The 17,359-nt window shown below is 41.0% G+C and overlaps 2 protein-coding genes and 1 long non-coding RNA gene across 4 annotated transcripts in view; 1 reads left to right on the plus strand and 2 right to left on the minus strand.

The window, feature by feature from the left end:
• Positions 1–16,293, plus strand: part of LOC119484709 — a 132,791-nt gene extending 116,498 nt beyond the window's left edge. Inside the window, exon 6 of the long non-coding RNA XR_005206092.1 lies at positions 15,405–16,293. This is a non-coding gene — a long non-coding RNA (uncharacterized LOC119484709). The remainder of the gene's footprint in view (positions 1–15,404) is intronic.
• LOC119484687 (beta-1,3-galactosyltransferase 2-like) lies at positions 76–15,435 on the minus strand. Of its 2 annotated transcripts, none has more exons than XM_037763712.1 (2): positions 15,376–15,435; positions 76–1,451 (listed from the first exon to the last, which is right to left on the minus strand). In XM_037763712.1, the coding sequence occupies exon 2, from the start codon at positions 1,444–1,446 to the stop codon at positions 472–474; it is 975 nt and encodes a 324-aa protein (XP_037619640.1). In that variant the 5' UTR covers positions 1,447–1,451; positions 15,376–15,435; the 3' UTR covers positions 76–471. The 2 variants fall into 2 exon arrangements, with proteins under 2 accessions (XP_037619640.1, XP_037619639.1); XM_037763711.1 differs by lacking the exon at positions 15,376–15,435 and adding an exon at positions 13,162–13,324.
• LOC119484690 (beta-1,3-galactosyltransferase 5-like) lies at positions 9,264–10,345 on the minus strand. The gene has a single exon (XM_037763716.1). It carries the CDS (start codon positions 10,338–10,340, stop codon positions 9,366–9,368), a length of 975 nt encoding a protein of 324 aa, XP_037619644.1. The 5' UTR covers positions 10,341–10,345; the 3' UTR covers positions 9,264–9,365.
• Positions 16,294–17,359: the final 1,066 nt, after the last annotated feature.

Below are 17,359 nucleotides of genomic sequence, written 5' to 3' on the forward strand. Positions count from 1 at the left end.
CAGACCCTGTTGATCAGGGTGTGAGCCAGCAGCTCTGGAGGGTTTGGAGAACCCAAATGAGCACAACAGTCCAGGAACTTGTGGTCAGAGCTCTGCTTTTTACTGTTTTCTTAACATCAATAAAACAAAATGGCATCAATACAAGAACAAAGGAAACTCACTGACATAAAGGACGGGTCCTCAGCCCACAGACCAAAGGCAGAATGAATGAAGTATGGCTGTCAATCGATTAAAACAGTTAATCGCGATTAATCACAAATCACTTAGTTTAACAGCTTGGTCCATGTGGGCTCATTTGCATAAAGGACTGTTCCCCGCCTTTTCATTTTGAAAGAGCAACGGCCAATGAGGAAACTCCAACACTTGGCCGACCAATCGTGTAGCTTTATTACTCAGTCAGTGACAGACTTTTGCGTTTGCGTCCAGCCAAAAACAAAAGTCTAAGTTCAGTCTTGGTGAACTTGATGAAGCTCAACATTTAGCGTCTGGCTGTCTGCTCCTCTCCCAGTAACTCACCATCTGTGGGATGCTTGTCGTTGTCACGGCGATCACTTTTGAAAGGCTGCAGCTGCTCAGAGGATGCACTGGGTCGACAATGAACATTTGTTTTTCAGGAGGGTCGGTGGGGGAGATGCCCAGGCGCTTTAGGCACATCCCTAGGTAGGCATCTTCAATGAAGATCGGTCTAATGTGAGGAGAGACCGTCAGGATCTTGGCAGGCAGGTCCAGGGACATGACGTAGGCCATGCCCAGAGGATACGGGGGGTACTCTGGCTCAGCAATCACGGTTGTCGGCATGTAGAACTTGTTGGATGGGTTTCTTAAAACCGGACTGTGCCACCACACCAAACCTGTCATGTAGTTCTGTTGGGCCGTGCTGGGATCCAGAAGCAGTTTAACCAAATTATGGACATGCAATAACATATCAGAGTCAATCTTCATGACATAGGAAGTCTTGACGCAGCGCGCAGCCAGCCACTCCAGCATCATCATAGTCTTGATGGTCAGATTGTGGTAGCTGTCCTGGAAGTTACTCTGGATCAGGTCATGGTGCTGCAGGTTCTCCTGTCGGAGCTTCTCCTGCTGCTGCTCAGCATTAGCTCCCCCAGGTAGGCCCAGTACGAAGACAGTCTCCACCAGCTGACCAAGAACCAGTTTCTCATCTCCCCATGTCTTCCGGATGACGTCCCGACCTGTCACGTCCCTGGTTGCAACATGGACCATCAGGACCAGGAAAGGAGCCGTGGTCTTACACGTCGGCGTGTCATCCATGATGACTTTATAGTTTCGTGGATAGGCCACATAGTACAGCCCAGGATCCGATAACGGTGCTGGACTAAACCTGCTCACCAAGTTCCAGTCATAGTTGAGATAGAAGAAGAAGACTGTCACTGCTCCCAGGATGCAGATCAAGATGATTTTTAAGTATCTCCTCCCGGTATCCATTAGAACTGTACAGAAAAGAGACTCACGTTATCACATGATAGCAGCACTCTTCTGATTCTGAGAAAACAGCAACACACAATTCAGCAATCTACAGTGTTTGAGAGAAGAAATACATGATTTAATGCTGCAAGAAAATGGTTTCCCACGATACCAATGTAATGCAGTATCCTTTGACTAGTTCCTATAGACTCCAGGAAGAGTCCAGGAACTTGTGGTCAGAGCTCTGCTTTTTACTGTTTTCTTAACATCAATAGAACAAAATGGCATCAATACAAGAACAAAGGAAACTCACTGACATAAAGGACAGGTCCTCAGCCCACAGACCAAAGGCAGAATGAATGAAGTATGGCTGTCAATCGATTAAAACAGTTAATCGCGATTAATCACAAATTAATCTCACATTTTTTATCTGTTCAAAAAGTAAAATAACACAAAAAATTACTACTTTATAATATTAAGACTTTATTCTCGTAATATTACGACTTTTTTTCACATTTTTTATCCGTTCAAAATGTACCTTAAAGGGAAATTTGTCAAGTAATTAATACTCTAATCGACATGGGAGTGGGCAAATATGCTGCTTTTTGCAAATATATGTATATATATATTTGAGGGCTGTCAAAGTGAACGTGATAATAACGCGTTAACACAAATTAGTTTTAACGCCACTAATTTAGAGTGAAGATGCTTGTATCATGTGAAACTAAAAAACCTAATGAATCCATTGGTACCAACCACGTCATACTAGCTTGTCAGGAAGGAGGTTAAATAAAGTTCCAAACTTACGCTACATTTTGGCGAGGAAAAACTGCCATGGCCATTTTCAAAGGGGTCCCTTGACCTCTGACCTCCAGATATGTGAATGTAAATGGGTTCTACGGGTACCCACGAGTCTCCCCTTTACAGACATGCCCACTTTATGACAATCACATGCAGTTTGGGGCAAGTCATAGTCAAGTCAGCACACTGACACACTGACAGCTGTTGTTGCCTGTTGGGCTGCAGTTTACCCAGCAGCTCCAGCCTCGGCCAGCCAAATGGAGGACAAAGAGGAATAGTGGCTTAAGTTATTGTCTGCTAAAACGTGTTTGCTTTAAGCCATCTCTCAGTCAAAGGAAGTACATATTTTGGTATATCTTTAGAGATGTGTGGATGATAACGGAGCTACTGTGAAGCGCACTGATTTATTGTCGGAACACATGCTAAGTAAGGGATAATGTCTCTCATCGCCATGAAGGGGACTTTTTCACAACAATTACCCGCTAGCTGAGTCCGACATCAGAGCTGCGCCCATAGCAACGGTCTGCTATACAGAAATTACAGACCGCAGAACGCCGTGATTGACCAATCAGAATCGAGTATTCAACACAGCCGTGTAATAAATGAATACCACGTGACTGATGATGTCAGAAGCTTCAGAAAGAGCTTCGACCAGTGTGACAGTTTTGAAAGGTTTTGCAGCTCAGCACATTAGTAGGCTAAGAAGAGAGGAGAATAGTTAACAAGTACGGCAACGTGCACTAGAAAGTATGGGAACATTTCCACCTGACTTAATAAAAGTAATGAGCTGATTTAATAAATATCTAGTAAGGTAATAATTTGCACAGTTTAATACATAAACACATAGACAGGTTTCGGTGCAACGTCATCACAGAGTCGCAGCTAGGGGGCAGAAAGCACGGCGAGTCTAGCAGAGCCAAGCTCCAAACAGAGATGACAAGGAGTTGTTGTGCTATAAACGGCATCAACCGCAGACAAGATGGATAGAACATGTTTAATATTCTGAGGGGATCACATGTCTTTGCTAAAAACAGAAGGAGATTACGGATCCAAGCCTCACAGCGCTACTAAAGCACACATGGCGACGGCTGTGGCTCAGCGGGTAGAACAGGTTGTCCACCAATCGGAAGGTCGGTGGTTCGATCCCCGGCTGCTCCAGGTCACATGTCGATGTGTCCTTGAGCAAGACACTTAACCCCAAATTGCTCCCGAAGGCATAGCCATCGGTGTGTGAATGAGTATTTAGATTAGATCCTGATGGGCAAAGTTGGCACCTTAGTAGCCTCTGCCATCTGTGTGTGAATGGGTGAATGCAGACATGTAGTGTAAAGAGCTTTGAGTGGTCGAAAGACTAGAAAAGCACTATATAAATGCAAGTCCATTTACCATTTACATTACACAGAAATCCACATCACACCAAACTGGAAAAACGGCCTTCTAACTAAACTACTCCCTATGACACTTGCTTGGGGCAAAGACAACACAGATAATGTAATGTTTTACTATATAACAAGTTCTCCTGTTCCCACCACAGCACTGCCTCCAGCCAGCCAGCTGCTGGATATTGTTACATGGACACAACCACAGATCTGACCCAGCTATGAGACAGAAGGACGCTTGATTATAGCCTTGTTTGTTTGTTTGTTTGTTTGTTTTACTCAAATGTTTCGAGTATTTTTAGGATCGTACCAGTGCAGAAATTCAACACATAATCATAATCACAAAGTCATAATACAGACGCCCATGATAGTAAATACAATCTGAAGAAAACAACAAGAATGAGCTTTGTAACACTGAAACAACAAATTTACATTTGTCATTATTTATCCATCTCCATGCAATTTTGGAATATAAGGTAAAGTCTTGTCAAAAAGCGTGCTAACAGGTCAAACCTTGAATAGTCTCTGGTATTACCTGCAGTCAGCTTCCTCCTCCATGTTGCCATGTTCTCAGTCCACTTGGAGAAATGAAGGTGTTGCCCAGATTGAATACTCTCTACATGTATGCACAGACTGTGAAGTTTCTTGTTTTTCACACACATTTGTCACCTAACCAGTTTACCAGACCCCTCCCCGGTATGTTGAATAGATGTCCACTACAAGGAAAAGTCCTGCATTCAAATCCTTACTGAAGTAAAAGTATGTAAGTATTATCATATAAATGTAGTTAAAGTAGTAAAAGTATTGCTGTGTCAGTAAAATGTTCCCTGTCAGTGTTTTCCTATTATAGCTGATGCTTCTGGATTAATATTACTGCTGCATTAATGGGTACGTTTCATTTTACTGCTGCAGATTTTAATTCAAGAAGTAGGGGAAGTACCTCCAATTACGACGGAGTATTAGGGCCGCATTGAGGGGGGAAAGAAATCTGAGATGTCGAGATTAAAGTCATAATATTACAAGAAAAAAGTTGTAATTTAATGAGAATAAACTCATAAGTTTACAAGAAAAAAGTTGTAATATTAAGAGAATAAACCCATAAGTTAACGAGAAAAAAGTTGTAATATTACGAGAATAAAGTCAAAACTTTACGGGAAAAAAAGTAATTTCCTCCTCCACAAAAGAGTCAGTTTCCCCGTCAGGTCCGTGTGGTTAACCACACGGACCTGACGGGGAAACTGACTCTAAACTGCGTTTATTCCGAAGAAAGAATTATTTCTTCGGAATAAACGCAGTTTCTTGCACAATCTTTTCAAGGTCCTGATACTGATGATAATGTGGTGCTGATGTGCCAAAAGATGAAGTATTTTGTTATTTGTGAAACCTAAACGAAAGTATAACTTAACAAGATGCTCCACGTTCCTCATTTTCACATTATTTCCCCTCTAAAAAAACACAAAAAATTACTACTTTATAATATTAAGACTTTATTCTCATATTACAACTTTTTTTCTCTTAACTTATGACTTTATTCTCGTAATATTACAATTTGTTTTCGTAAACTTATGACTTTATTCTTGTAATATTACGACTTTATTCTCATATTACTTTTTTTCTCGTAAACTTATGACTTTATTCTCGTAATATTACGACTTTTTTCTCTTAACTTATGACTTTATTCTCGTAATATTACAACTTTTTTTCTCGTAAACTGATGACTTTATTCTCATATTACAACTTTTTTTCTCACAAACTTATGACTTTATTATCATAATATTATGACTTTTTTTCTCGTAAACTTATGACTTTATTCTCATATTACAACTTTTTTCCTAATAAACTTATGACTTTATTCTCGTATTACAACTTTTTTTGTCGTAAACTTATGACTTTATTATCATATTACAACTTTTTTCTCTTAAACTTATGACTTTATTCTTGTAATATTACGACTTTTTTTTCTCGTAAACTTATGACTTTATTCCCGTAATCTCAGATTTATTTATTTCTTCCTCAATGTGGCCCTAATACTCTGTCGTATCCAATAGAGTAGAATAAAAGAATATAATTCCTTTATTGTCATTGCACACGTACGAGTACAACGAAATTAAATAAGCAATCCTGACGGTGCATACACATCTATTAAACTGTAGTAAAATTAAAGAATAATAATAATAAAAAAGATATATTATAAATATAAAAATATGTGTTTGTTTGCAAGTAATCAAGAAATAAAGGAATACAAATTGTACAAAGGAATAACTAAGGTACAGTTGGAATGTAAACATCTGTAGTTCTATATATACATACAAAGGGTGCAGTTAAAATGTAAAAACGGATTGTAAAGCTGTATAGACATACAGTATATACAAAGTAGCTGTAAATGTAAGTATTGTGGTGCAGACAGTCGGTATCAGTGTTTGGCTCGTAATGTACTTAGTTACTGCACTGAAGACATCACCAAGTATGTTGACCTCAGTGAAAAAGGCTATATATATATAATAATAATAATAAAACACACTGATAAAACAGAGAAGTCAAACTTTTATTGATAATGATGATAAATATTCCACACAAGTTGTGTTTTTCCTTTAAATACCCTCTTTACATCCTCATGTAATGTTTTGTTTTTCTACTTCATGCAGTGCACACACACACACACACACACACACATATCAGTCTGCAGTGATGAGTTAAAGCTGCAGTCTGGACAAATGGAGCAAATATGATTAAAAAAAAATATATTTTTATAAAACGGTCACTTTATCCTGAGTAATACATGTGGTAGCTGATTGTAGATGTTATCTGATGTTAGCCTGCCCTCTTCTGGGCTGAGGACCAACTACAACAGAGGCTGAGGACACAAGGAGGAACTCCACTCCAGCACTGAGTCATCCAAAGTACAACACGAGTCTGATTTTACTAGTTAAAATCACTTCTTCACAAACATTACAATTACAATACATAACACATTACTGACCTTATTACACTTTAATCTCTTTATAGCTGGGGGGGGGGGGGGGGGGGGGGGGGGGGGGTTATTCGCATCATTGGGCAAATATTCCATAATAGAGTCTGGGATTGTGACGTAAGCAGTGGTGAGCTACGCAAGGCATTGTGGGTCTGTAGGACAGGGAGACTATAGAGACTGAGGCTGTATCCAAAACCTCATACTATACTAGTAGTACGCACTGATTTGGCCAAAATGTAGCATGTAGTATGCAGTATGTGAACGAAAGCAAAATCTACAGTATGACAAAAATACCCGGATGTCGTACTGATTCTGAAAAAAGGTATGCATCGGACCAGTCTACCTCACCTACTGTATCCCACAATGCAAAGCGATGGAACAGTTCAGGCCACGGTTACAACAACAACAGAAGCAAAAAACGGCTTGTTTTTTACATTTCTCGTAGCTATTACATCACTAAATTCACTTCTGAAGATGTTTGAGGCAAGAAATCAACTGTGTAGATTTTGAATATTGGCCTTTTTTACAAAAACTGATGGCGAATTGAACATTTACTCCAATGTTTTCAGAGTTTAGAAGCTCCACAAACTGCCGTGACAGCTACCGAGCGCCTGCCGGGGTCGCTACCGAGCCAGCCGGGCAGTCACGCTCACAGACCGCTATGAGCTGACTGGAGCTATCTAGAGACCGGTCTGTAGACAAGAGTTTAAATAACCGTAACCGTAATATAAATTAAGAGTAACCTGTGGTTATCTGTCTTTTTGGAGTTGAAAAGCTCCACAATCGCCCGCGGGCGTAGCTCGCTGGAGAGCCGGCCAGTGGCGCTCACAGAGCGGCTACAGAGCAGCAGAGTGGCGAGGGAAGAGGCGAGGGAAAGAGCAGCCTCTGACGGGGCAGAGAGATACCTGCTGAGACAACATGACCCTTTATAACATTACTCTAAAATCTGTAGGGATATCAGTCCAAGTATTCCACCATTGGCTTATTTTATATCGTAGAACAAAGCGTTAAAATCTCTTCAGCTTGTGTTAGGCATCTAAGTAAAAACCCATTCCAGACGAGGAAACCGGAAGTGCTAACAACTAATTTCTGGGTTTTCGGACTCGTTCCTAAAGCCCTCTCTGACCTTTCAGCATATTGTAATTCAAGAGGTCTGAGAGAAAACTAGACTTCCGCACCTCCTCATGCATCTGTTTTCAGGCTTTAGAAAATCTAGCCAGTGACGGAAGACTTTGACCAATCACAGGTCATTTCAGAGAGAGAGAGCGCTCATATTGCCTCTTCTACAAATACTGATGCGCATGCAAGTCCCTTCCATTTCTCCTCAAGGTGGTATCGGCCAAAAACTAAAATGCCGATGGCCGAAAATCTAAAATGATTATACGAAAAACCAAACAAAGCGGGTGTCACCTGAAAAAGTCCCTGTAGTTTATATTTATATTGTGCCCTTGGGGTGCATACAGTACTGACAATGTCTACCAATTACCAAAACACCACATGGTGAACCTGAGTTGGTTATCCAGTATTAAATGATCAAATAAAAAAAAATGAACTCAGATCAAACAGAAGATATCAAGAAAATGTGCCACATCGCTCACCTTCAAATCAGGAAAGAGTTAAATCTGTTGAAAGAAATCTACATTAATCAACGGTTGTGAGTTAATTACGCATTTCAGGCCAGCTGGCAAAATGGAGAATACAATTATGGTTACAATGTGATGACGTAGAGAATCAGTGTTTATGTTTATTATTATAATTTAGCATCCAGCAGATGTTCTAGTCGGAGTGAGAGCTGATACAGTTCAGAAAGTTAGCTGAGAAGCACTTTAGAAAACAAGGTTACTGGTCCAAATCTTTTATACAAAAAGACATTTTTCTGTCCGACCAAGAACCAAGGTGCTTTCATGTTGTTTATGTAAAAAATTGACGGATTCAGTCTAAGCAAGACTTGATCAAAACTGAGTATATGTCTGGACCATGTACGGTCAGTCTGCGAATTTGTGGCTAAATTGTTACACAAATAGTCAGTGTCCATGTCTATAATGTTAAATCCAGGTTTTCTGCTCGTCGTTTCAAACAGGAAACAACATGGCGACCTGCTCATAAACTTTCTGTTATTCTGTCTAAACAATCCACCAGAATCTACTTCTGAAAACATTTAAGCGATAAATAGGCGATGCCACTGCTGAATCTCGTTTCATTTTAGAACTACACCGATCAGCCATAACATTAGATCAGCACAGGCACCCTGACCGGTTCACTGGTTTTTCTTCCTTGGACCACTTCTGGTAGGTCCTGACCACTGCAGCCCGGGAACATCCCACAAGAGCTGCAGTTCTGGAGATGCCCCGACCCAGTCGTCTGGCCATCACTATTTGGCCCTTGTCAAAGTCGCTCACATCCTCACGCTTGCCCATTTTTTCTGCTTCCAACACAAAGTTCAAAGTTCAAAATGTTCACTTGCTGTCTAATATATCCCCCCCACTGCCAGGTGCCATTGTAACAAGATAATCAATGTTATTCACTTCACCTGTCAGTGGTCTAAATGTTGTTAATGTTATGGCTGATCGGTGTAGATCACTTAGTTTAACAGCTTGGTCCATGTGGGCTCATTTGCATAAAGGACTGTTCCCCGCCGGTTCATTTTGAAAGAGCAACGGCCAATGAGGAAACTCCAACATTCGGCCGACCAATCGTGTAGCTTTATTACTCAGTCAGTGACAGACTTTTGCGTTTGCGTCCAGCCAAAAACAAAAGTCTAAGTTCAGTCTTGGTAAACCTGATGAAGCTCAACATTTAGCGTCTGGCTGTCTGCTCCTCTCCCAGTAACTCATCATCTGTGGGATGCTTGTCGTTGTCACGGCGATCACTTTTGAAAGGCTGCAGCTGCTCAGAGGATGCACTGGGTCGACAATGAACATTTGTTTTTCAGGAGGGTCGGTGGGGGAGATGCCCAGGCGCTTTAGGCACATCCCCAGGTAGGCATCTTCAATGAAGATCGGTCTAATGTGAGGAGAGACCGTCAGGATCTTGGCAGGCAGGTCCAGGGACATGACGTAGGCCATGCCCAGAGGATACGGGGGGTACTCTGGCTCAGCAATCACGGTTGTCGGCATGTAGAACTTGTTGAATGGGTTTCTTAAAACCGGACTGTGCCACCACACCAAACCTGTCATGTAGTTCTGTTGGGCCGTGCTGGGGTCCAGAAGCAGTTTAACCAAATTATGGACATGCAATAACATATCAGAGTCAATCTTCATGACATAGGAAGTCTTGACGCAGCGCGCAGCCAGCCACTCCAGCATCATCATAGTCTTGATGGTCAGATTGTGGTAGCTGTCCTGGAAGTTACTCTGGATCAGGTCATGGTGCTGCAGGTTCTCCTGTCGGAGCTTCTCCTGCTGCTGCTCAGCATTAGCTCCCCCAGGTAGGCCCAGTACGAAGACAGTCTCCACTAGCTGACCAAGAACCAGTTTCTCATCTCCCCATGTCTTCCGGATGACGTCCCGACCTGTCACGTCCCTGGTTGCAACATGGACCATCAGGACCAGGAAAGGAGTCGTGGTCTTACACGTCGGCGTGTCATCCATGATGACTTTATAGTTTCGTGGATAGGCCACATAGTACAGCCCAGGATCCGATAACGGTGCTGGAATAAATCTGCTCACCAAGTTCCAGTCATAGTTGAGATAGATGAAGAAGACTGTCACTGCTCCCAGGATGCAGATCAAGATGATTTTTAAGTATCTCCTCCCGGTATCCATTAGAACTGTACAGAAAAGAGACTCACGTTATCACATGATAGCAGCACTCTTCTGATTCTGAGAAAACAGCAACACACAATTCAGCAATCTACAGTGTTTGAGAGAAGAAATACATGATTTAATGCTGCAAGAAAATGGTTTCCCACGATACCAATGCAATGCGGATCAGTATCCTTTGACTAGTTCCTATAGACTGTGTTGACATCGAGTTACAGACGTCTCTTTCCCAATATAGGTCTATGGGAAAAAGTAATTTATGGGCCCAATAGCATCACATGACAGACACTGTAGTACCACCTTTTGGCCACAACGAAAGTTGGGGTCAACGACCGGCGCTCTTCCTGGGGGCTTGGAAGCCCCGTCCCAGTGTGTTCTATAGAAGAGTTAATGGGAGGAGCAGCTGCTTTAGTTTTCTCAACACCATCATCTTTTGGCATCCACCCATTAGCAGCTCACATGCCAGCATTTTAACCTCAGTGACTGGCGAAATGCACCTTGGGAATCGTAGTTAACGTCTCCCCTCAAGTATTTATTTATTCAACACATGCTTGCCTCATTTTCACTCCCACAGGTAGCTATGAATAGATGTAGAAATGCCCTTAAACATCTGTTTGCATTAGGGATGTTAATAATTAACCGTTTAACCGTTAACCGACATTAAGATCTTTAACTGATTAACGCTATCGGTTAAAATAAATATGAATAATCAATTAAAAAGCTGAGAAAAACTCAGTGGAGCGGCTCGTCTCTTTAAGGAGAAAAGCTGGTCCACCTAAAGAGCCGGAGTCGCAAGATACAGGAAGTTGGCTCCGGTCTCTGGCTCGCCTGAGCGAAGCCAGTTGTAGCCTCGTAGCATTTATCCATCGACAAATAAACTGTACACACACTGTCTGCTACAACTGCGTTCACAGCTGTAACGCCACCGACAAACCCACACTCCCCGCCGCCACACACATTCGGTCTGTCGTACACTCGCAAAAGTTACGCCGAAATGACAGAGCGGCAGCGATCACGAAGCTACCAGCAGAGCTACAGCTGCTAATGTAGTACAAAAACACACTCTGTTTGTCGGACAATCGCTATCGTTAATCCGGGCAGACAGAGTATCGTTACGCCGGGCAGACAGACAGCGGACAATCTCCTAAACTAAACTAAATGTGTGGTAGAGACTTTTACTGGGAAAGTGGCTGCACGTCCGCAAAACTACATGCAGCATCGCAGATGCTAAGTTAACGCTCCCGGACGGTGAACTGGGGACTCGGTTGTCTGATGTTACTCGTACACTGCAGCTGGCGCAACGCAGGCACTAATCTTGTCGGTTAACGGTTAATAATCGGTTAACAAGGGTCGGTTATCGGTTAAAGGGACTATTTGTAACTTTCAGAAATGCTTCTTAACAGCGACACCTGTGGCCGTGAAATCAACGAAAGTCAGCGTCGGGCTCGTGCTTGTGCTCGCTCTAAATGGACATGAACGAGCATCACTCAAAACAGTGAGGCGACACACGTCAGCTAAAAGCACAATATCACTCTATATTTCAGCTACTTGGCAGTAATGTTAGCTGACCAGATGAAGGTCTCTCCATGAATCACTGCTGATACTGTGTTTGCTTTTCCTGCCTCAGCGCAGGCTTCAGCAGCGGGGCTCCCCAGTGAGAAACCCGTGTCCCTACGCCCGCAGCCGGAGAGAGCAGGAAGACACCGGCAACTGGTCGGTACCGGAGGTAACGTTTCTCTCTGCGGAGCCCCGTTACTTCACAAGACACGGGAAACCTCTGTTGGTCTGGAGGAGCTGCAGCATTTATTTCTGCACAAACGTCCACTGTACATTCACTAGATATTCTCAGAGCTAAACTAACTCTTCTGCAGTGTGGAGTGAGAGCGCGTTCACGTCTAGAGGTGGAGCGAGTACGCGAGAACGCGCGCGCTGTCTGAGTGAAGGCGAGCAGGCAGAGGAGACGAGACAGCGGCCACAAGCGCGCGCATATGCGAGCGCGCATGTGTGCCGACCCGCTATATTTATACGCTTAAAATGTTACAAACAGTCCCTTTAAGATTTTTTTTCAAAATTAGCATCCCTAGTTTGCATATCGATACACCGCTCATTAGACCTGTCATAGATTCAACTCAAGGCAAGTAGCGCTCCCATCTAACACATATGCTACTTTCTTATTAAGAACACTGGTCCAATAATCTGTCGTAGGCTACCTAACAGTGAGTTTATGATGGTTTTATGCCTCTGCGTCAGTGGTCAACCTCCAGGTCTGAAAAGTGAAGCCAATGCTGAAGTACATTAAACTTACATTCTTTCTAACAGCCAGCGGGGGGCGACTCCTCTGGTTGCTTAAAGAAGTCTGATTGTATAGAAGTCTATGAGAAAATGAGCCTACTTCTCTCTTGATTTATTACCTCAGTAAACATTGTAAACATGAGTTTATGGTCTCAATCGGTAGTAACAAATATCAGCATGTCACTTCATGTGATTATCCTGGAGGTCATCACAGGACATTTTATACAGTGAGGTCAAATTTAAAAAAATGGTCTCACAACAATGAAATGGCTACTATGGGGACTAACATCATCACACATGAATACAGTTGGGCTCATTGGATCTACAAGAGTCTCAGCTTTACAGTGATACCCAAGTTATGTAATTCAATGACTGTTTAGGGAACCCAGATCTGTAGGAAACACTTCAAACATATGCACATGAAGCAGACAGAGTTAAGACGGTGCCACACCATTAACTTTCAGGAAATAGCAGCTCCGTCCTGTGACAGGCGACGTCTTTGTTTACTTTCACTCTCTATTTTCATACTCACTGCGTTTTGTCCACACCATACAAACTGCAATGTGACCCATGACAGCAATACAAAAAAACGTTGGCAAAAAACGATCTGAACCCACCAAATAAGCTCTTAGCTGTAAACACGGAGTTAAAAACACTAACATCCTGTTTCTGTTATAAAGTTCTGCCTCCACGCTCCTCCTCCACCCGATGATGACATCGAAGCACAAGCTTCAAGTTTAGACACGAGTTGAGAAAATAGGATTCTGTCAAAACCAGGGAAACACCTTTCTTAAGACAAAATACAAGACATTTAGAAACGTGTACATAAAAAACATTAGCAGCTGAAATAGAAAGTGACATTTTGAGAGATGAGTCTGCAGATAACACTTTTTAAATTGTGTTGTGTATAACCTCCATGTAATGTCTTAAAACAAGACTCAAAGTTCTTTCATTTTCTCCTTGTAACTTTTGATAAGTAATCATCATTATCGATTAATTCGCCAGTTATTTTCTTGATGAACTGATTAGTTTAGCCAGTTTCTCAGGTACGCCTGTCTAGATCTGGTGCAGCCTGATACAGTCCTGCAATAAATCCTTCATAAAGTTTAAACTGGATTTCTGTTATGCATGAGTTTGACCTCGCTGGACTGCTTGCATTTCCTTGTCTGTGATGAATGACTTTGGTGAATGACTCAAACAAAAAGAATATATAGTTGCAAACCTGAAATATGTGGTCCAACAATGCTCTCATTGTGAAAGCTCAGTTTGTGAATACTGGCTTTAAGGTAGGTAGGTAGGTAGGTACTTTATTCATTTCTGAGTGACAGCTACAAATGATAGATCAAGCACACAACAAGATTAAGAATAGAATAAGAATAAACAAGATTAAAATTAAATGAGGTCAGAAGAACAGGATTTTTTTTTGTTATGAGGCCAATGTCCACAAAACACAATGACGCGTCTCCAGCCGATGGCTTATACAAACAATGCATGTATTATTTAGCACATAGCTGCGAGCAGCAGTGGGGGAGGATGTACTCAGATCCTTTAGAAAAAGAAGTGTAAGTGTCACATTACGGAAAATCCCCAATACATTTGTTGCTATCGCGATTAAATATTGTAATCGATTGACAGCCCTACTTAATTCATTCTGCGGTCTTTGGTCTGTGGTCTGTCAGTGAGTTTCCTTTGTTCTTGTATTGATGCCATTTGTTTTATTGATGTTAAGAAAATAGTATAAAATAAAAAGCAGAGCTCTGACCACAGGTTCCTAGGCTGTGCCTCCAGAGCTGCTGGCTATCACACCCTGAACAACAGGGTCTGAAAGTACTCACCCTAAAACACGCTATAAAACTTTAGTTTTTAATTAGTAAAAGAATATTTTTTTATGCTAAATGCAGTACCTGTGAGGGTTTCTGGACAATAGCTGTCATTGTTTTGTTTTGTTAATTCATTTACAATAATAAATATATACATACATTTTCATAAAGCAGCATATTTGAGCACTCCCATGTTGAAAAGAGTATTAAATACTTGAAAATTCTCCCTTTAGGATACATTTTGAACAGATAAAAACGTTATCAAGGAGTGGGTTTATCCCACTAAAGCAGACTGTCTGCCAGGTTGAAAATCTGAAAACTGTCATGGCCATTTTCAAAGGAGTCCCTTGACCTCTGACCTCCAGATATGTGAATGAAAATGGGTTCTATGGGTACCCACGAGTCTCCCCTTTACAGACATGCCCACTTTATGATAATCACATGCAGTTTGGGGCAAGTCATAGTCAAGTCAGCACACTGACACACTGACAGCTGTTGTTGCTTGTTGGGCTGCAGTTTGCCATGTTATGATTTGAGCATATTGTTTTATGCTGAATGCAGTACCTGTGAGGGTTTCTGGACAATATCTGTCATTGTTTTGTTTTGTTAATTGATTTTTTGAGCACTCTCATGTTGATAACAGTATTAAATACTTGAAAAATCTCCCTTTAAGGTACATTTTGAACAGACAAAACGTTATCAAGGAGCAGATGTATCCCCCTTAAGCAGACTGTCTGCCAGTTGTAGATAAACATACTGTCCAGGGCGGAACCTCCAGTACCCGGACAACAAGTGCGTCTGTTACCGCCCGGAGTCATTATCTAACGGAGACTCCTGAGGACTAGTTGAGGACATTCAACCTGCTGGATTAAACAAAGTTACCTGGAGTAACGGAGTAACGTTACCGTAGAGTCAGAGTAACTTACCCTGTTTGTTGTTCTCGTCCTTATTTCAGAGCAGCTCCGTTGTCTTCCTCTCGTTGAGTAAGATCCGTTCCGTTCCAGCAGGTAAATGAGGTGAGCTGCTCTTCACCTGAGTGTTGAACAACGCCCACATCCACCAGCGGCTGCTGCTGGTCGATGGAAGGGAACCCGCAAGTTGTGAGGAAACTCTCGCGAGAATAACTTGTCTTTTTTTTTTTTTTCTTTGCACACTGACTACCTCAATTATTAACAAAACATTGTAACTTGCACACTTTGCTAATGTATATACTGTAGTATCTTGCACACTTTTGCTAATGTATATTATGTAATTGCATACTTTTGCTAATGTATATAGTGGGTTACTCTATGTTTTCAATTTTAGATTTTTGTTAATACTAGTTGTAGCAGTCAGGTATATTTATAGTGTATTCCAATATTCTTTATATTTTGTATTCTATGGATATATTTCTTTAATGTTGATGTGTACATTTTTGATAGTTCAAGCCTGCCGCCAAAGATATATCAACACCTGCAGACCAGAACAACAAGAAGTACACAAAATGTGCAGAAAAACCTATCCAAACAGTGGAAAACAATCCAATAAAAACAATGAAATACATACAAAAAACAGTACAGAAAATAAGAAAATATATCTAAACATATCAAAAGATAATTAGACATCATGAATTAACTTCATTCCACCTTTTTGAGGCAGTAAATTATTACACAATCTATTGAACTAGAGATATCATGTATTGTATGGTGCCTTCAAATTAAACTCTTTTACCAGCCTATATTTCACTCCTTAAACCTGCAGTGGGCAGAATATTTTTGGTATCATTGGGCAAAAATTCCATAATAACCTTACAGCATATTGTAATTATTTTATTTTATTTATTTATTTGCACATATATAAAACTGCACACAATCCAGTCAATAAAAAAAAAACAATAAATGTGTCAGGAGAGGTCAAGAAGCCACAGGCTTATACAAAGGACCTCCCCACCAACCACAGGAGAAGAAAAAAAAAACAATAACAAAAAAGGAGGAAAGATCTAATCTAACATAATTTTAAAAATACAACAAAAGTTAAACAACAACAAGAAGTACACAAAATGTGCAGAAAAACCTAAACAAACAGTGGAAAACAATCCAATAAAAACAATGAAATACATACAAAAAACAGTAGAGAAGAAAAATAAAATATATCTAAACATATCAAAACATAATTAGACATCATTAATTAAGTGTGATGATAATTTCCTTTTAAAATGTTCTAATGATAACGAGCTGTTGATAACATGTATTTTGGTGTTCCATATTTGTACACCACAATATCTATATATTTACTGTATTGTTATTGTTGTTATTATATATGTCTTGTCCTAATTGTTTTGTTATCACTATTATGTAGTCGTATTATTTCTTTATATTAATCTTGTCTCTAGGCGGAGGCTTCAGATAAGCCCAGGGGGGTTTTGCCTCTTCCTGCACTTTATATCATTCATTTATTTATTTTTTGTCATGTTGCATAGTCTTAAATTGTGCAAAACAAATAAACAAAATAAACAAAAAATAAACGGTGAGAATAGTTCGTCGTGCAGTGAGCTCTTGGATCAGATTTCGCAATTTGCGGGTTACCTTGTAGACACGACGCAAGCTGCTGCTCCTCACTTCCTTGTTGTTCACTTCAAGATTGAAAGGCTGAGAGGCTGGGAACAGGGCTGGAGCTTTGGGCGGTGACGCATGCGCAGTGTAGCTGGTCCCTACACCCTCCCTCTGTGCTGGAGTGAATTATTACTCACTCTTAACTCAATACAGTAGTGATGGGAACTCAGACTCTCTTTATTGAGTCAGATCATTTGGCTCAGCTCACCAAGAGGAGCCGGCTCTTTCGGCTCCCAAACTGCTCTTCGTTTTACCACTTCTGCCTTTTATAATTCAGCAAAATTTAGCTTTAGCAGTTTTGACCTATGATTAGTATGTG

The sequence above is a fragment of the Sebastes umbrosus genome, chromosome 3 (genome assembly GCF_015220745.1).
Source record: "Sebastes umbrosus isolate fSebUmb1 chromosome 3, fSebUmb1.pri, whole genome shotgun sequence".
Classification (NCBI taxonomy): Eukaryota; Metazoa; Chordata; class Actinopteri; order Perciformes; family Sebastidae; genus Sebastes; species Sebastes umbrosus.

Coding starts and splice junctions, on each gene's coding strand:
- LOC119484687 (XM_037763711.1), bottom strand. CDS start 13,291: ATGTTAGTGTTTTTAACTCCGTGTTTACAGCTAAGAGCTTATTTGGTG. Junction 1,452..13,161: donor TATGGTGTGGACAAAACGCA/GTGAGTATGAAA, acceptor TTTTCTGTACAG/TTCTAATGGATACCGGGAGG.
- LOC119484690 (XM_037763716.1), bottom strand. CDS start 10,340: ATGGATACCGGGAGGAGATACTTAAAAATCATCTTGATCTGCATCCTG.